Source organism: Pantherophis guttatus, chromosome 7, assembly GCF_059756535.1.
Source record: "Pantherophis guttatus breed Tessera chromosome 7, ASM5975653v1, whole genome shotgun sequence".
NCBI lineage: Eukaryota > Metazoa > Chordata > Lepidosauria > Squamata > Colubridae > Pantherophis > Pantherophis guttatus.
Window position 1 is genome coordinate 32,710,589 of NC_142069.1, and position 20,852 is coordinate 32,731,440.

The following is a 20,852-nucleotide window of genomic DNA, read 5'->3' on the forward strand; positions in this document are numbered from 1 at the left end:
TTTTTAGACCTTGGTTGGTAGCAATGGGGCCATCTTGACAACTATGCCTATGATGATGGGAGGGCAGGAGAAGATGCCCATTAAACAAGTGCCTAATAACACCAAGCAGCCAGAACCACCAAAGGAAGGAGAAAGGCGAACAACTCATAATATTATTGAGAAGAGATATCGATCATCTATAAATGACAAGATCATAGAACTGAAAGATCTAGTCATGGGAACAGATGCTAAAGTAAGAATTGCTTAGTTAAAAAGCAAAAATATTTGCAATAGCTACAAATCTATTTGTCATATTTGCAGTTGACATGCTATTTAATGTTCTTGTTTGTGTCCATTTCCATTGAATTAAATATCTAAATAACCACAATAATTTTTGGAAAGGTGGTTAAAAATGCCAAATCCAGTCTGAATATCTTGCTGATTGTGTGACGAACTATAGTTTTATCCTGCCCTTTTTACATATCACTCAAAGCAGTGGTGAGATTCAGCCAGTTCACACCTATTTGGGAGAACCAGTTATTAATTTTCTAAGCAGTTTGGAGAAATTTTATTTTGGTTTTTTCCACTTTACAGAGCTAATCCTGTAACGAAGGCAGGAAGAAAACATTCTGGTGTTTCTAGCCTAATCTTTATTGCCCTGCTTACAGAAACTGCCTCTCTGGTTAACCCTTATTACATTGTAACAGCTAAGGCAAAGCGCCCATCGATGTGAGTGGCGTTGAGTTGGCCACGCCCACATGGTCACATGACCACTGAGCCACGCCCACCCAGCTGATCATTAGGGCAGAGAACCGGTTGTTAAATTATTTGAATCCCACCACTGACTCAAAGCAGTGAACATATCTAATATCTCTGCTTCCTACTTTCCCTATAACAACAACTTCTTTGAGGTAGATTGATCTGAGAGAGGATGACTGGTCCAAAGTCACCCAAACAGCTTTCATGTTTAAGGGAGGCCTAGAATTTACAGGCTCTTGGCTTCTGGAACAACACCTTAACCACTATATCAAACTGGTTTTCTAATTCTAAATCCCTCCTTCCTTCCTTCCTTCCTTCCTTCCTTCCTTCCTTCCTTCCTTCCTTCCTTCCTTCGTAAAATTTATAGGCTGCCCATCTTTACCTCAAGGTAACTACATGCATCCTACATACATACACAAATTTAAGAAAACCTTTACTACTAAATAAAAATGTGCTAAGAGATCATAAGATAGCTGAATAATCATATGCATTCTTTTCAGATGCACAAGTCTGGTGTATTGAGGAAGGCTATTGACTACATTAAATATCTACAGCAGGTTAATCATAAATTGCGACAGGAGAACATGATCCTTAAGCTATCTAGCCAGAAAAACAGTTAAGTGTTTTAAATATTACATTCCGGTGTTTTAATTTAAGTGAAGCAGGTACTATCAAGGTTATTAATTAAATGATTTTGTGCCCCCTTGCATTGATTGATGTTTTTATTGATTATGCTTTTAGCGGCTACATGTAGAATTGATAAGAAGATGTATTTAATTACACAAGGTACTGTGAATGGAATAATTAATCTATGTGATCTTTTCTCACAGAGTTGTTGAAGGGTTTTGACTTAAGCAGTCTGGTGGACAATGATGTGGATCTGAAGATGGACGAATTCAATCAAAATGCTCTATTGATGTCTCCACCAGCTTCTGACTCAGGATCACCAGCAGGCTTTTCCCCTTATTCAATTGATTCAGAACCGGGAAGTCCATTATTGGATGATGCAAAGGTAGCTAATATTCCTAAGACAATCTGCACTGGGAAGCATAGACAAGATCCCATTGGTGTTACATGCATGCTAATTCAGATGGAGATATGTCATCTGCTTCCCATTAAATTCAGATAATAAATTATGGTTTTTAAAAGGAAGGTGAGATTCAAATATTAATTGATTTTTTTTCAAAAAATCACACAATGGGTAACACAACTAAAATCAGACACATGAATAAGGAATATCATAAAATGTGTGTGTGTGTATACATAAGAAATCCTGTACCAAAGTCCATTAAAAGTACAATAACATGCAGGGCAGTATTTTGCTTTATATCAAAGAAATCATAAAGCCCAATAAACAAGAACATTCAAAGGGGTACAGCTTTCACAATATCCTGCTAGTTGTATCCTGCTAGTTGCCAAAATGTTGGAGATACACCATAATTGCATTGAACAGTATATTTGGGGCAAGTTTGAGATGGAATAAAATAAACAGAGGTATCTGCAAGAGAAATGGTATATGCGTAATTTTAGACTGAAACTTCAAATTGAAATGGCCTGGAATGGATGGATAAATTACAACAAAGATAAAGTTTTTCAGATTTTTTTTTTGGTGAGTGTCAGGTAACAGACATGCATTGTACTTTAATGTAATGAGGACTACTTGTACTTCCATGTATGATGTAAAATGTATCATTAGTTTATAGATTAGTTCATAGGTTGCTCCATGATCTTCAGCAGCATATTTAGACATATCAAAGATCAATTTCATTATAACATTTGAAATAAAAGGTGATTTTAGTAAATTGTAAATGTTTACAGTATTTAAGTCTTTTAAATCCATCACTTGGAGAAAAGTATGAATAGATCTACAGACTTTCTTTTATTTCCAATTCAGTGACCTTTGGGGGGATTTTGTAATGGTGGAACATTTTTATAAAGCTATCTAAGAAGAATAAATCTGCTATAAAGAAGATATTGAAAAGTCAGCCTTGTGCAATATAGAGCAACTATTTGTCTTAAGTGTTTCAGAAATAACTCTTCCATACCCTTGACTTAGGTTAAAGATGAACCTGATTCTCCACCTGTTGCTCTTGGAATGGTTGATCGTTCACGGATGCTGCTTTGTGCTCTCACATTCCTCTGTCTCTCCTTTAATCCTTTAACATCTTTTTTGGATGGCAAAGAAACATCGGACACTTACAGCACAGTGCATCATGGTTCTGAGAGGAATATACAAGCAATAAAACCAGGTATATTTCCAATAGTACTCCTTTGATATCTTTAAAAAATTTTTAAAGACAAGTACAGTAACTAAATGATGAAAGGGGAAGAAAACAATAGATGGTGATTTGTTGGGTAATGATATATTCTGGAATATTCTGTTTTAAAAGGTGATTACAATTTTATTGTGATAATTTATAAATACGGTAATTGTAGTGGATAGTAGTATCCATGACTCAGATAATGGGTATTTATGTACAAAAGGATTGTGAGCTTTTGACATGTATGTTTCTTGGTTTCTTTAATAAATTGAAATTTTACCTGTATGGAATCTATATTTTACCTGTGCATTTGTGAGGATTTTATTGTTGTTTCTGTGTGTGGTAGAGCTTTCAGATTTTTTAATTGTAGCGTACATGTTGTATTTGTTATGAGGGATGGGCTGAATCATGTTAGGTTCTTATTTTGAAAAAGGTTTTTGATTTATGTAAGTTGTGTATTTTTTCTGAACATTTCTATCTTATATAAAATGATATTTTCTTGCATCTATATACTTAGGGCGGGAGTTTTGCATGGGAAACAGTTCTATTTCAGGGAAGAATAAATAGGATGAGAAGAAAGCAAGTTGATTAAACTTAGCATGATCTTTACATAATCAAGGTTCTCCCAAGAATTATTATATTAAGGTGTGAATTGTTATTTCTTATCTGATTTATGTTTTTTGACATGATTAATTCTGATTAATTCTGTTAGAATCAGGTGGCTGGTTTGGCTGGATGATGCCCACTTTGATCTTGTGGCTTGTGAACGGTGTCATTATCTTGAGTGTATTCATAAAACTGTTAGTGCATGGAGAGCCAGTAACACGACTGCATTCCCGTTCTTCTGTGACTTTTTGGCGGCACCGAAAACAGGCAGACCTGGACTTAGCTAAGGTGAGATAGTTCGTTGCTTTGAGGGTAAATGTTATTGTGCTCATTTATTTGTATTGCATTAATTGAAATTTGCATAACCTAAAGAGTGAATATTTTAAAATGTAGAACAAGTCTCTTGAACTACTAAACATTTAGGTTTACATCTCATTATTCTGCTATCAAAATTCTTGAACTATGGGTTCTTAAAGCACCTCCCCTTGGGAGAGCATGCAGATCATTTTTGGATTAAACTCTGCTTCTGTTCTATAGGTAGGTAATTTTTAAAGGGGGAATCAGGTTGAATTCTAGAATTGAAATGAATGATAAAGGTGAGCAGATTTCTACAGATTTTGTTAAATGCATGCAGGCTAAAGGTAATCTGTCCAGTAAAAAGAACAATATTTTATTATGCTGTTTAACTGTTCAACCTTTGTTTATGTGTGATAGTGTATTTGAACAAAATAAAAATGTACTGTGAAATTTGCAATCCATTTGTAAATATAGAGTTGTTGTAAATGGGAAAGGGGAGCAATATTAATACTGGGATTATAGGTTATATTTTGAAAAAATAATTTTGAAATAATTAGTTGATGAACATAATAAGCAATTCCTATTGTATTTTACTATTGAAATTAAAGGGTTTTTTTTTTTTGAGTGGAACAGTGTCTTCTGTGTCTAAATGCTGATTTTAATTGGAAAGAGTAAATTATTTCTTTTCCATTATGTGGTTGAATATTTGTTTAACTGGACTGGACTTGAAGTTTAACTGAACTGGACATGAAATCTAACAGGATTTCAAGGTAATACAGATCCAGATTTTTTGTGTTTCTGATATGTCATGGTTCAAGTAAGTTGATGCAGATGAGGAAGAAAGAAAATTTGAGAAAAAGTCTATAGTATATTTAAATACGATGGCAATTTAGCTAGTTTATCAGTGGCTGAGGAGACAAATGTAGGTTTACTAGACTCCAAAATCTGAGTAACAAATGAAATTATCAAAAAGAATTAAAGCTTAAAAATGAGTGAAGATGGAGAATAAAATTTATGTCTTCCATGATGACTCAGAATAGTCTGAATATTAGGAAGTGATGAAACACTCAAATGTCCCCTGTTCAACTTTATCCCATGTTTTTCTTCTTTTGTTTGCAGGGGGACTTTGCTGCTGCTTCATCAAATTTACAGATCTGTCTTTCTGCTCTGGGCCGAGCGTTGCCTACTTCTCGTTTTGACTTGATCTGTAGCCTTTCCTGGAACATTATTCGTTACAGTCTCCAAAAATTGGGATTAGTACGTTGGCTGCTAAAGAAGACATCACAGCGGAGACGAGCAACAGAGACACCTCTTGGCTTTGAAGATGAAGCCAAGACTAGTGCGCGAGATGCAGCACTAGTGTATCATAAACTTCATCAACTCCATATTACAGGTAGATGAAAAAAAATTAACTTAGTGGTTTAAAAGGTAACGATTCCCTCAGGTTAAGCTTGATTCCTGATAGCTGTCTACCTCGTAGTTTTTTTGTTTGTTTGTTTTTTTAATGCAAAATAAAGGTTTACTTTTTAATGAATTTTGTATCTTAGAATCTCCAGAGTGCTCCTTATTTTTGATAATGCAAGATTTTGCATAACAGGGTATTGTGCAATACTGCAATGTATGAATAGTACTAAGTTTCAGTAGCTAAAAGAGCTTTTTCAGATGAAACCATGCAGTGCATCACTTGTACAAGGTGATTCACAACAGGATACAAATGATATTTTTTAAATTTCTGGTGCAGGTAAACTTCCGTCCAGTTCAGCTTACTCAGGGTTGCACATGGCGTTGTGTGCTGTAAACCTGGCAGAATGTGCAGAGGAGAAGATTTCACCAAGTACCCTGGCAGAGATTCATCTAACTGCTGCAGTTGGCCTGAAGACTCGCTATGGTGGCAAACTGGGCTTCCTGGCGGTACGTGGATTGTTTTGAGCCACTTAGCAGTTTAGATAGTCTTCACTTAACAACAGTAATTGGGACCAGAATTCCCACTGCTAAATAATGTAGTTGTAAAGTGTGATGTCACAGTACTGCATCATTTAGTGAAGGCAATCTCATTAGTCTCCATTTTTGTTGTTAAGTGAGGGACTCACATGACTGACATGGGAAGAGGCAGGAATCTAGAAGTGCTTACTTGTGCTATTAAAACTGCATCCCAGGCAAATGGATGGGTGGGCATTAAGAAGTACATGCATGTGTGTGGATGCCATGTGTGGGCCCTATGGAGTATGGGCAGGCATGTGTGCGCGGATGCTATGAAGGTTGTGTGCTATGGGAAGGCGCTACAGAGTATGGGCATAAATTCAAGTGGCTCCCAAGTGAGGACTACCTGTATTAGGTTAAATACTGTGGCTTATTTAAATTATTTTTCTGGATTTGCATCTAAAATAAATGAAAGTGACTTCTGTGTTGGTACATTAAAAATTTTATCCATAGATTGCTAACTTTCAGTCAAATATTGCATGTTTTCTTCTCAGAGTTATTTCTTAAGTCAAGCTCAAAGCTTGTGTACTTCTGAGCATAATGACATTCCTGACTCCTTACGCTGGTTGTGCCATCCTTTGGGGCAGAAATTTTTTGTGGAACGGAGCTGGACAGTGAAAGCTGCTGCTAAGGATAGTCTGTACTCCACTCAGAGGAACCCAGGTGAAGATCAGTAGCTAGAGAAGATATTTTCTTTAAGCCTGTTATCAGTATAGTGGACAATACTTATGTGTATGCATTTTCTTTCTTCTGCTAGCTTTATACATGCTTTGGTTTAAAAATTGTTAAATGTTAATATGTGAAAGCAATCAAGAGGACAGTTTTCCATAAACTGGCATTCTTTCTGCAATACAGTTTTCTATCTAAAAACAAAAAAAGAAAGGCTTAACTCCTGAAGTATTCATTGTTGAACTTGTGAATAAAATAATAAGCTGATTGTTTTGCCTTCGCATCTATAGCTGATCCCATTGCACAGGTACACCAGGCATTCTGTGAGAACCTACTGGAGAGAGCTGTTGAATCCATTGTGAAACCTCAGATTCCCAAAGGGGCTACAAGCCATGATGATGAAGCACCTTGGTGAGCCATATTTATGTCCTAGTGGCAGTTTTCTTGGAAATATTGAAGGATTCTCCTTGACTGTTCTAATAAAACCTATAGTTCAACATTGGAGGGAGAATGGCAATATATATTTCAGCTGCCCAATTTTAAGCAATATGATACAGGACACACCTATATGAGTACTGCTTTTCTCATAATACATCACTTAGATTGTATCCATCCACAGTACTATTTGGATATACGACATAGTACAATTTCTCTAAACAGTTTGTCCAAATTGCAAAAAATGGATTAGGATAAAAAGTATATAAAGTAGCCTGTACCATGGTAGTAAGAAGTTTTTTTTTATCATTTGCTATCATTCTCATCCATTGACCAAATTATTTGGGATTGAAGCCCAACATTATTTAATTTTACCATCTTGCCTACGCTTATCATTGAAATGTTCATGGCAAGATTCATCATTATCTCTGTTGGGAGAAAGCCATACAAAAAATTATCACAATGCTGCAAGAATGAGATTACCATGGTGAACATTGTTTGCCTTTCAGAATGCGGGTATGAATGTGATACCTTCTTTGTGCAGAGAATCATCCTTAAAAAGTGTGTTAAAATACAACTTTAGTTTGTTACAATTCATTGTAAAAATATGATACATTGTCCTAACTACTAAAAGTCTGACTTTGTACTTGCAGTGAATTCGCTAATGCTTTGGAATACTTGACATTACTAAGTTCTTTTGTGGATTCTTTGGGAAGTGAGATACCACCTTTCTCTGGAAATTCGGTGCTGAAGTCTGCTCTAGGTATGTGTAAAAGATACAGGACTTGTTCAGTGGTTTTCTGTCTTCGTCTTTCTTTTCTCTCCCATCCTAAATATATCTGCACTTAGTCAGTGTTCAGTTGTTATTTTTCTTGTGTTAAATCTTTTATATTCAATTTTGCTTTTTTATCCACTGTTCAATTTCAAGATTTATCACTATATATCACTAATAATACATTGCCTTCCTTCAATGTAGTTAACAACTAAACACAAAACAAGAAAAAGGTAGAAGGAAGGAAAGAAAGCAAATTCAGCATTATAATAATAAATTAATACTGTAATTACATTTAAAAACAAAGCCTAAGTCTTAGCTGATGGAGTAACCTACTTCATTATTTCACCCATGCTGCTAGGTGATAATTGATAGACTAGCTTGATGGAAATGATATTTTTGCAGAGATGTCGGTAACTCTGCTTTTATCTCAATTTCCATTATTATTATTATTATTAGTTCATCACACATTCAACCAGATATTCAGACTGAAATTGGCATTTTTATCCACTTACTGAGTTCTTCCCATAGGCTTGGATAAGCAGTTGTGGATGTTTGAATTATTATTAAATTTGTCGCCCATCTCACAGTTCAAGGTGGCTCAGAGTACTCTTTCCATGTACTTTACATTTATATTATATAATCTCTCTCCATATACATGCAGCTAAAAACAGTTCAACTGTATATTAATAATCAGAATACATTTGATTAAATGTATTTGATTAATTATGTATTTGGCCAATACTGAAATATTGGTAGAGTACATGTTTTTTCAGTCTAATAGCTCTTTCTAATGCTAAAAAGAAACAACGGCAGTCTTATTGAACCAAATTCAAGAAATAAAACAGACAATAGGCCTGGCCAATCCCCCTTTTTCTGCTTTTATTTATAAATGCCTCTATTTATTATGATTATCACTATTCATGCTAGTCACCTTAACACAGGGAAATGTTTAGTGATTCAGTAAATCACATACTTTTTCTCTAATAAAGCATAACAATCAGTATAGTCTTCCCTGCTATGATCTGAAGATGAATGCTATGACAATCTGTTTTCTGAATTTTTCTGGAACATTCTATAAAAAAATAGTATTCTCCAGTGAGCTGCTTGCCAGAGACTGAGTTGCTAGAACTTTCTTGGCCACGCCTCTTCTGCTCGGCTGAGCTCCAGTTTTTTGACTCAGTCCAGCTGAGAGAGATGTGGAAAAGTTTGCTCCAGCAATTCAATCAGCAGCTTGGATTTTCCAACACAGAAGGAGAGGGGAACAATATTAGCTGGTTTCAGGCTTTTATCTCCCATTGAAATCTGCACGCTGTGGGGGTGTGTGCTGGTCCCCCCCGGCAAGTCTGGTACAACCGTCACCGCCCAGAACACTTAACACGGAGGCAGCGAATCCAGGACCAGCCCGTTTCGTAGGGTTCCTCCGTGGGTGCAGGCAACGATTCCTCCCAGCCTGAGATCACCGCCAGTGAGTGCGCTGATTCCCCCGATCCGCCGGCATAACCACTACCATCCATTATCCTCCAAGCTTGGAGGGCAGCTCCGGAGTCACTGTCCATCTAGGGGGACATACTCCGCTAATTTTAAATTGCAAAAAGCTGCACGGTGCCAGGAGACCTGGAAGTTCCGTTCTTGCGCCATTTGAGATCAGCTGAGAGGTGTGGCTCAGATCTTGAGCGCAGCAGCGTTGCTGAACTTTGTGCTCAATCTTTCTAGCAACCGGCATTGTTGGCTCTGATCTGGTTGGCGGCAAAGTGCTTAGAGAGTAGACGTGCTACTCATGCAAGTGTAATCAGCTGGGAGGCAGCTGGAAATTCAGCATGGCAGCTTTGCCGGACTTCACGCTCGTTTTCCAACAACTTTTTTGGCTTGAATTTCTGGCTTCGCCATGAGGCGCTAGGAAAGGCGGAGTTTAGTCCTGCGCCATATTGAGGTCAGCTGAGAGGCACAGCTGGGATTTCGGTGTGGCAGCATTGCTTGGTTTGCACTACGAAGTCCAGCTATTTGTGGGGGTGCTGGAATTCCCTGGCCAGCTAAGTGGGTCCACCACCACCCAATATCTGAGGAGTGACCAGATCTGATGGAAGAAGCCTTCAGACTGGTCTGTAAAAGTGTGGCGGTCACAAGATGGTGGAGGGGGACCTGTCCTGTAACAAGGGCCAGTCAGACATCCCCCCCCCCCCCGGCAGGCTCCACAGAGCAGGAGACCACAGCCCTAGAACTACCAGGCCTGCTGCCAAGGGATCATCCCATAAGGGCAGCTCTAAGAAGCCATTATCAAAAAGGGCTAATGTTGCCCTGGAGAAGGAGGCTAAGAGGTGCCACAAAGCCTTAGAAAAACAATTTTCCAAAGCCCACCAACAGGCCCAGGAATCCAGGGAACATCCTGTCTCTCTTGCAAAAGCAGTCTTCCCTGAATCTTTGCAACCTGATTTGTCTCCTCAACTTAGTGAGGTGCAATAAAGGGAGTGGTCACCAGAGGGAGCTGGTGAATTACAATCTGCTCTGATAGCAGGAGATCAGGAGTTTAGTCCACTATGTGGCCTAGCACCTGCTGGCCTGGAATTAGGGCTTGGTCCTTCAAGGAGCTCAGCACCTACAGCTATATTTATGCCCACTGCTGTGAGCTCCGCCCAGTGGAGGCCCCTACTGCTGACTTATCTCAGGACATAAAGAATTTAATTTCTGATGCAATCTCCAAAGGAATAGCTGCAGGACTGCAACAAAAAGACCCTGCCCAATCCTTTCAACCCAGCATGCCTACTCAGATGCCTGGGAACATGCCATCATTGTATGAGCCCCATTCTCTGCATTCTTCTATGCACAGTGCAAGGTCATTGATGGGAGAGGAAGATCAGTGTAATCAGGAATTTTCTGAGGATGAAGGAATGACTCCTGATAGACCTGCCTTCTCAGGTCTTTTTCAGTCTTCTCTGTTTAAGTCCTTACTTCATAAGGCTAAGACAACCACAAACATGGGGATAGCAGTATCTACTGCAGAACATTCTCAGGATATTCCAGACCCTCACGAGGGCCTTTTTTCTGAAATGGTTCCGGAACAAGAGGTTATTCCTTCTCTGAAAATACTCTTAGACATTATTCAGCGTCAATGGAAACAACCTGGATAACGTCCCAATCCCTAGTGGGAATGACAGGAAGTTATACAGCATAGGTCAGGATCTCGAGATCCTCCAGTTGCCAACAGTGGATGCTCCGGTGGCAACGTTAAGATCATCACCATTTTACCTGCCAATATAGCATAAGGATTAAAGACAGAGGACAAAAAGTCCAAAATGGCACTCCGCAAGACGCATCAAGTTGCTGACTGGGTGATTAGGTCAGCGTCAGCAGCTTCCTTTTTTTTTTTTTTTTTTTTTTTTTTTTTTTTTATTGAAAAGGTTTTCAAATACAAATTTTTCCCCCTTTTTCCCCCCCCTCCCCCCCCTCCCTAACCCCCCCTCCCCACCCTTCCCCCCCTGTGACTTCTTCGTAACAAAAAAAACCCCTAATTCATAACAGATTACTTACTCCCTCCTCAAAATACTGACCTTTACTTACTAAAAGTATTATAAATCCCCCTTTATCCATACATTTCAGAAAAGAAGAAGAGAAAAAAAAAAAAACAAAAAAAAACAAACACATTATACTATAACTATTATAAAATAACTCTAATTTAGCATAATAGTGTTTTATATCTATGCATTATTGCAACAATTCAAAACCACCTTCCACTTTAAAACTATACAATAAGTCCTACTTTAATAACATTTCAAAGCGGGCTCCCCATAAAATCTAATTTAACATTTATTCCACTCTATCCATTTCCTCCACTCCCCTAAATGTATCACTTAAAAATCCCTTTTCTTAAACTAATCAGTCTGTAGCTAGCTTATTCACCCACTGTCTTACAAATTTACCATACACAACAATTCTTGATATCTTTAATTCACTGCCCACACTACTTAAAAATATATATATATATATATTCCATTATATCTAAATAAAAAAAGAAAAGACAATAACTTTAAATTTATAGTCCATATAATATCTTCTTGAAGTCTTTCCACTGGATTGTTAAAACCAACATCCATAATAGGGTGACATAGCTTGCGGATGCAACAGTTTATTCAAGATCTCCAATCATATCTGCCCCCATCAGTAGTAAACATCTTCTTATATATATAAAAGTAAAAACAACCACCCGAGTGACATTATAATTGTATTCCATATAATAATAATTGTGGGTTTCATCAGGATTATTAATTTCCATCATCGTATTGGGTAACAACCCGATCTTCTGCATGTCCCAATGTGATTCTCTTGCCTTATAATTCAAGATAATTATAATATATTTATCAACACAAAAAGAGGTTTCAAAGTAGATAATTCAAAACCATCAATTTGAGGCTCTTTCCATGTCCCAAAATTACGGCAATGCAGAGATCTGCCACTATCCTCAGGATGATATTGACCAATATGTCGCCTCCTCTATGTTTTCACATAATCATTCATATTTTAAAATCACTGGCTTCACTGTTGCTTGGGTTAGAAATTTCTATTTTTGTACAACCTATTTCTTTTTTTGTTTTCTTTTTGTGGGTTTGACCTCCATCCTAATTTTTTGTGTCTCGCATTTCTTTTTTATCCCTTGTATATCCTCTAATTGGTTTCCATGCTTGTCCTTGCCTTGATAAGTCATCACATTAAAATCAGATGGCACTTCTCTCAAATTTGTAGATAATCCAGCTGGGGTATCCGATAAATCCAAAGGCAATTTATCTGGTACAGTCTCTGTCTTTAGTTCCAGCTCCTTCTGCTTATCCTGTATTATATCTGAAGACGTTAAATTCATTTTCAACCTATTTTGATAAAATTCTTCCGCCCTTTCAACAGTATTTAACTGGTATCTTTCTCCTTGATATCTCAATATAATACCAACTGGGACGTCCCACCGGAATTGAATATTTCTCCTTTTTAACTCAGACACCAGAAAGCCAAATTTCTTCCTTTCCATTAGTATCTTAGGTGGGAGTTCCTTGTAAATCCAAATCTTTCTTCCATACAATTGCAAATTAGAATTGAAGGAATTTTGCACAATTTTATTCCTAATTTCTTTATCTGAAAAATAGATTACCACATCTCTAGGCAATTGCCTTTGCTTGGCAATCCAGGAGTTTATTCGATAAGCTCTGTCAATCCTACAAAACACTTCCTCAGGTTGAATCTTTAAAATCCCAGCTAGAAATTCAGAAGATATTTTCCTTAAGTCATCTCTATTATTTTCCTGCAAACCTCTAAGTCTTATTGCATATTCTGTGAAATTATATTGTATCTTTAGAACCTCTTTTTGAATCCTCTGTTCCAGATATTCTACATTACCAGACTTTTGGTCAGCATCCATTTTAAATTTTTCTTCTGAACTATAATCCTGAATATTTAACAAATCATTTTCAATTTTTTGAATTCTATTGTCCAATTTATCTTGAATTTCATCCATTTTTGACTCTAGTAAATTAGTATTTGTATCCAACCGAATCATGAATTCTGACAATTTTAAAATTTTTTGCTGCAAAAAGTCAAACTTGGATTTCACCAATTCCTTAGTTTCCTGCTTAAATTTTTCAAGTTGCTGATTCACAATCTCATCCCTTCTTTCAATCTCCTCTAAGAGAAATTCTATTATATTAAAATCAGGTTTCTGGGACTGAAGAGTTAAAACTTGTTCCTTTAAATTCTTAGTGGGGGAATCCCCCCCACCTATTTGTTTGTCTGACTTCACAAGCCTCAGTGCCATGTTTCCGCCTAAGCAGGCTTTGTTAGAAGAAAAAAAAAAACAAGACAAAAGACTTCCAGCCAGCAACACTCAAGCCTCCAGGGAAAAAAGAGAAAAACAAAAACAGGAGCGGAGTTTTGTCTACAAATGTAGCCAGTGGTATTTATTCCGCTACATTGTAATAATAAAAAACGGAAGAACTTTCCCTCTCAAACTCTTCTCCAGCCGCGGCAGACGCCATTTTAAAAAGAAACTTTTTTCCTCTTTCTCTTCCTCTATTCTCTTAAGTAATTTTTAAAAGATAAGTAAAATACTTGCGCTTCAGTATTACAGGTCCAGCTCACATTTTCTTTGAGTAATCTGTCAAATTCGCAGGCTTGCTTTTGACGCCTGGCTCTGCATTAGCAGAGGTCTCCCAAAGCCCGGAGCAGCGGCTGGGGATATGGGGCATCTCATCCGCTCCATCCCAAAAGTAAAAGAAAAACTTTTGGGACTCTGCAGAGAGTTCTACCCACCCCTGCCGGCTCTATCTCCGTTTCCTCATGGGAACGGAGTTTTTTCGAGCCGCCGTTCCGTTGTGAAGGCGGCTCTGACAGGCAGTGGAAGCTGACGATCCCAAAGGAACGTCTGGCGGCGGCCAGCAGCAAACAGGAAGTCCTGCAGCTTCCTTTTTTAACAGGGCCTCCTTGATCTGGCTCCAACAGATGCAAGCGAGGCTCCCCCCTGAAGAGACCAGACTACATTACGATGTGAATAAATTGATGGCAGCCATGGAGTTTTCAGCAGATGCCACGCTCAATGCGGCAAAATTTGCATCCAGGGCCTTGGCATTTACTGTCACTTTACGTCACCTCCTTTGGCTCCGCAATTGACAAGCAGACATATGCTCCAAATGGAGATTGGCTTCAGCTCCATACAAGGATGCCAATCTGTTTGGGGAAGCAGTGGATCCCATTCTTATTGAGAATAGGGACAAGAGAAAGATCATGCCATATATGCATAGGCGAGCAGATCGCAGGACCATGCCTTATTATCAAAGACAGCCATTTAGAACAGTTGAATTGGGCTCTCAGGCCACACAATTTCAGTGGGCCTATGCCCAAGATCCTGAACGATTTTCAGACAGACCCTCATACTATGACAGAGGAAAAAGACAACCCCCAGCTAAATGGCCCTTTCGAGGTTCCTTCACCAGACCCTTTCATAGGGGAAAATGACTATCACATCAATTTTCCCATTGGCAGGCAGCTGCAATTGTTCGCGAACCAATGGAAAAGGTCCACCACAGATATGTGAGTACTTAAACAGTGCATCTGGGCCTCGCACTCTCCAGCCCCTCAAATTGATTTATTCATTGTCCAGTCCCAGTGAACATCGAGAAAAGGAACCTGATGGAGGCCAAAGTCCAGCACTTATTGGACATCAACACCATACAGCTGGTTCCCACAAGTCAGGAGGGACGAGGATTTTACTCAATCCTCTTGGTGAAGAAGAGTTCGGGAGGCTAGAGAGGAATATTGGATCTAAAACTGCTCAACATATACATTATATACAAGCGCTTCAAGATGCAGTCCCTACAATCCATCCTGGGCTGCATCAGGGAAGGAGACCTGTTGACATCAATAGACCCATAAGGTCTTACCATCACAAATTCCTGTGCTTCACCTATACAGGGCATCACTTTCAGTATCAGGCCCTGCCATTTGGCTGTCGTCGGCCCCCAGGACCCTGCAAAGACACAGTTTCTCGATAAACACCAAAAAGAGCCATCTGGTCCCCACTACCCACCTTCTTCATCTGGGCGCGGTGATAGATTCCACCTCATGCGAGGTGTTCCTTTTTCTGGATCGACAGGAAAGCATCAGACACCTAGTGACCAAAATCCGGTCTCTGAGATCAGTTCCCTTGGATCTTCTCTCCCAACTTCTAGGGAAAATGGTCTCTTGTATAGCGATAGTGCCTTGGGTGCAGCTGCATGCCAGGCCACTCCAATGGTTTCTGTTGCCTCATCAGAGGGCCGGAAACAGGAACTCAAAGACCAAAGTAAGACTCCTGGTGAAGGTTCTTCGCTCCCTTCACAGGTGGATCTTCCTGGCCATAGGGAAGGGGAGTACATTCAAAGAACCCCAACGCATCACCTTAACTTCGGATGCAAGCCTTTTCGGCTGGGGGGCCCACCTTCAATCCCAGGTGGTCCAGGGATGATGGCTTCCGACAGACCTTGTGAACAATATAAATTGGCTAGAGCTTTGGGCAGTACATCTGGCCCTATGCCACTTCCAGGAAGAAGTGACGGGACACCATGTTCTCGTCTTGACAAACAACATGGCCACCAAAGCTCACATAAATTGAGAAGGGGGCACTCGTTCCAAGTCCCTTATGATGGCATCAGAGAAGCTGGGGCTCTGGGTGGAGCAGTGACTCCTCTCCATCAGAGCAGAACATATATCGGGAGCAAGCAATGTGCAGGCGGATTGGTTGAGCAGGACAACCATCGACCAATTGGAGTGGCGCCTGCACCCGGATCTCTTTAATGAAATATCCCAGAGATTCAGCCACCTGATAGTAGACTTGTTCTACTAACTGAATGCCCAGTTGCCGAGATTCTTCTCTAGATTCCCGACACCAGGGGCGGAAGGGATCAGTGCCCTCCGCAGTCCCTGGCCTCAGGGTCTGCTTTACGCCTTTCCATCGATTCCCCTCATTCCAAGGGTCATCAGGAGGCTGTTAGAGGAGAGGGCAGAGATCATTCTTCTCGCCCCACATTGGCCCAGACGCCCCTGGTACAGCGATCTGGTAAGTCTCTCCATCTCCCGTCCCTGGAGAATTCCCCAGGACAGGATCCATCTCAGCCAGGGGATCATGGTACATCCGGAACCCCAGGGCTCCAGTTGACCGCCTGGCACTTGAGAGGTACATCCTGAAGAGAGACAAGCTATCTGAGAAAGTCATTCAGACCATCCAGGCATCTAGACGCCTTTCAACAAATAGAATTTACAATGCAACTTGGGCAGCATTCTGCAGATGGTATGGCAAAGGACAAATTGATCCCTTAGTGGCATCAGTTCTGGAGATACTGGATTTTCTTCAACACGGATTGGACAGAGGACTGTCTCCCAATATGCTTTGGGGACAGGTGGCAGCCTTATCCACAGTTTTGTCCTGTGAGAATAGGCAATCCCTCACGCACCATCCCACAATTCGCTGGTTGAAAGCCTGTATTGCAAAGGCTTATGAACTAAAAGCAAGACCCGTTCCTAGACGAATTACGGCTCATTCCACTCGGAGTGCAGCTACTACAGCCACATGGGCCATGCAAGCTCTGATCGAGGACCTTTGCAGAGCGGCAACCTGGTCATCCCCATCACCATTTATCCGTCATTACAAACGACATGTTTGCCACGGCTGAAGTATGGAGAGTACTTCAGTGAGTTTATTCCACTGTGGGGGCCTGGGATCAGCTGGTCTCCAGTCCTTAGTTCCTTAAGCTTGGGTATATCCCAATTCCTGGATTCTCCAAGCAGCGCACTGGAGAAAGGATGTTGGTCTTACCTGACACGTCTCTTCTCCGTGCGCTGTGGGAGAATCCAACTTCGCCCTGCCAACTGTCCTGGTCCAGGGGTCCGGGGTGAAATTCATCATCACCAAGACCACGTGCACTTCACAGCCATGCCTTTGTCGAAAAACTGGAGCTCAGCCGAGCAGAGGAGGTGTGGCCAAGAAAGTTCTAGCAACTCAGTCTCTGGCAATAGGATCGAAGATAACTCAATGCTTGGATTCTCCTGCAGCGCACTGAGAAGAGACGTGTCAGGTAAGACCAACGTCCTATTCAACCAAGAGCTCGATGTGTCTTGTTAATTATAGTTAGTAACTTTAAGAGCAAAACATTTATATAAGATAAATAAAGAAGATATTTGATCTAGGAGCAGGTACTGATTTGTGTTCTTGCCTTGATTACTTGCAGGTCTGTTTTGACTTGGCCAGATGTTTGTTTTCACTCTTACTAATGATCCAAACATCCTATATGTGAGAAACGGCAATAGGTGTTTGGCTCTTAGCTCTGCAGGCCAAGGTTTAAGATTGTGTCTTGATCACACAAAAAGAGGAACAGATTTTTAAGTCTGTTACCTTTGGTGTAACACACTTTGTCAGTTATAAATAGGGTAGATTTTCTTGAACTACTTCTCACAACCCCTCCATTTATTCCAGTGATCAGATAGTAAGCCTATTATAAAGAAGGCTTCACTGAGAAATGGCAAAAATAAGATGCTTTACGTTTCCAGTAAGATCTGGACAATCCTAGTCAGTATCTGGAAATTATCTTTTATAGCAATTTCTCATATGAACAAGTGGTGTCACATTATTCAGATTACCGGAATATTGTTCAAGTCTTGAATGGGGTAATTCAAAGGTTTTGCTTTCCAAGTTTATGCATCTTTTGTTTTGTGGTCCTGGTATCATTTGATTGATTAAATGGCTCAGGATATTTAACTGAGACTAAATATTGTTTTTTAAAATACAAAATCAGATTTCGGATAGAATGGTGAAATGATGTACACATTTATTTGTTTGTTTATTTGTTCAACTTGTATGTCGCCTTTCTCCGAAGACTTACAATGCATTTAAAAGCCATATATAAAAACATTAAAAATTAAAACATTAAAAACAATTAAAACCCATTCACACCATTCATGGCCAGATCTCGCCAGAGTGCAACAGCGAGATCAACAGCCCCAGGCCTGCCGGAAAAGCCAGGTCTTCACCGCGTTTCGGAAGGCCAATAGGGTGGGGATGGTCCGGATCTCAAGAGGTAACTGGTTCCAGAGAGCTGGGGCAGCCACAGAGAAGGCCCTTCCCCACGGGCCCGCCAGCCGGCATTGTTTAGCTGACGGGACCCGGAGGAGACCAACTCTGTGGGATCTTACCGGTCGCTGGGAGCTATGCGGTAGAAGGCGGTAGAAGGTTTATACTTTTCTTATTTCAGTTTGTCTTCCTCCGCAAAGTGTCTTTAGTATAATTTCAGAGATAACTTTGAAATCTTGAAAGTTACTTTGAGGTAAAATGGGCAGCCTACACATTTTATAAATCAATCAATCAATCAATCAATAACTTTTTGATCCCTCATAAATCCCCACAAGCTTTCTTAGAAAATAAGATTGGTTGCTGCTTATGCTTTGTTTGGAAATGTACTCATCTGCCTAGAAAATGAAAGTAAACAGGGGTAATAGGTAGCATTTTGTGAGGCAGATAACTTTGCCAGTAATCAATGAATGGAGAAACCCCTCAGTAGCTCTTTTGCTTCAACATCCACAGTATGACCTCAGAATTATAAATATGTCCACAAGATTGAAAATGGAATGTAGAACAACAGAATGAAGAAATAAAGCTACATTTTCCCCTGTTATCTCTTGGCTCTATTTTTGTTCCTTGGACTGAATTCACGTTTTGAAAGGCTGCAATAATTTTTTGGAGAGAGAGATATAAGGCCCTTAACAATCTTTCATTTTTTTGTAGGTCCTGATATAGTCTGCAGATGGTGGTCATCAACAATCACAATGATAATCAGCTGGCTCAAGGGTGATGATACAGCTGTGAAATCTCAGTTTATCAACGTGGAACGAATTCCTAAATGCTTGGAGATGATGGAGTGTGTGGTCTTTTATATTATTTGCACAATTGTGTATCTGAAATCTAAAAGGGACATAATAAAATAGAAAGTTTCCTAATCTTTAACTTTGATCTCCCATAAACATATCACAAATCTCTCTTGGGTATCATGAAACTAAATTATAACTTGTTTTTTTCCAAATAGTTTCTAAATTAACTTTTCAGAATTGGGTATCCCAAGTTTGCCTAGAAGTAGTGGATGCAAAATATCAGTCTAGAAATCTACTATACTAGTTTGTACATCATTATCTAGTGATAATTCATTTATAGGGCTCATTTTAGCACTTTTATGGGGAGAATATATACCAAAGCAGTTATATAGCAAAGTATCTGGAAATACATTTTTAAAAAAGGGCTGCTTGAAGCCATGAAAGTCAGCTTGGTTACCTTGGACCAGTTTCTTCTCTCAGTCCCAACTCATCTCAGGGTTGTTGTTGTGTAGAATATAGGAGGAGGTAGGTATGTTGGATATTTTCCCCACCTTGTATTATTTGTAAAAATAATGAAGGCGGAATACAAACAAATCTACTGTTCATAAAACTTAAAAGACATTAATCATCTTCCTTGCTCTGTCTCTCCTCCCCCCTCTATGCCTCTAGGAATGCCCTTGTACGAGCTATCTTCCATGTATGCAAAGCCATGAATGTGTTGTTGTCTAGCAAGGCAGATGGGCAGCACAGTTCATTTAGTCATTGTGAAAGAGCTAGCACTCATCTCTGGAATAGTCTCAACGTGAGAAGTGGGGTCTCAAGCACAAGTCTCAACAATGTAAGTCGTGCATACTCACTTGAACTAAGGTAACAAACCGTTTTCTTAATGTATATGGGTTTTGTTAAATGTCTTTGAGACTGAAAGTCTAGTTTCTTCTTACCCACCCATGAAAAAATGAAGAGTCTTCTTCCTTCTTTTGTCTTCCTCCAGTGCAGCAAATACAGCTGCATTGTACCTATTTCCAAAGGAAAGGCAGTCGGGATAACATCTGTTCACAGTTCATTAGCTCTGCCCAAATAACAGGACAAGTGCTTGCTTGACCCATTCCTTTTTCTCTTGAATTGTACATCCTAAATGAATTATTTTCACCAAAGGATAAGGATACTGATTTCCATAGCTAAGAACGGTTCTCTATTTTTGCATCATGAAATTGGTTTTCTTCCTATCTTTATATTTAATACTAAGTGCACTTTGAGTTTCGTAAGCATGGAGGTTTGTTAAACTCAGATTCTTTGTTTATACCTGTTGGGTGGCAACTGTAGTGCATTGTAGTTGCATTGCATGTTCTGGAAATACTCATGCAATGTTTCTGCAGTGCAGTTCAGAGGCCTGCCTGATCTCTGCACTACAAGTCAAGTCTCCTGAGCCTTGGTTTTCAAAGTTTTTGTTGGTATGGGAAGGAATTCTTAGGAACTTTATATAAAGTGGATCAAGAGCAGAGGTGGGTTTCACATATTTTTATCACCAATTCGCTGGCGTGCACCTTCCGTGCATGCACCCAGCCTTCTGTGCATGTGCTTTGCTCATAAGTGTGCCTTCTGCACATGCGCCGGCCACGAAAATGTGGCTAAATAGGACAGCATAGCGCTGGGTCGGGTGGGCAGGCCTACCCGTGATCTCCGCTACCTGTTCGCCTGAACCGGTCCAAACCGGCTGAATACTA

At 39.7% G+C, this 20,852-nt stretch overlaps 1 protein-coding gene across 2 annotated transcripts in view; it reads left to right on the forward strand.

Moving 5' to 3' along the window:
- The window catches only part of SREBF2 (sterol regulatory element binding transcription factor 2), a 47,569-nt gene that overhangs the window by 19,352 nt on the left and 7,365 nt on the right, over nt 1–20,852 (forward strand). For both annotated transcript variants that reach the window (XM_034402823.3, XM_034402824.3), the window contains 12 exons: nt 8–232; nt 1,239–1,353; nt 1,569–1,750; nt 2,795–2,987; nt 3,712–3,893; nt 5,022–5,295; nt 5,644–5,813; nt 6,377–6,545; nt 6,842–6,962; nt 7,640–7,749; nt 19,046–19,178; nt 19,798–19,966. In XM_034402823.3, the coding sequence (XP_034258714.2) occupies nt 8–232; nt 1,239–1,353; nt 1,569–1,750; nt 2,795–2,987; nt 3,712–3,893; nt 5,022–5,295; nt 5,644–5,813; nt 6,377–6,545; nt 6,842–6,962; nt 7,640–7,749; nt 19,046–19,178; nt 19,798–19,966 (2,043 nt within the window). The remainder of the gene's footprint in view (nt 1–7; nt 233–1,238; nt 1,354–1,568; nt 1,751–2,794; nt 2,988–3,711; nt 3,894–5,021; nt 5,296–5,643; nt 5,814–6,376; nt 6,546–6,841; nt 6,963–7,639; nt 7,750–19,045; nt 19,179–19,797; nt 19,967–20,852) is intronic.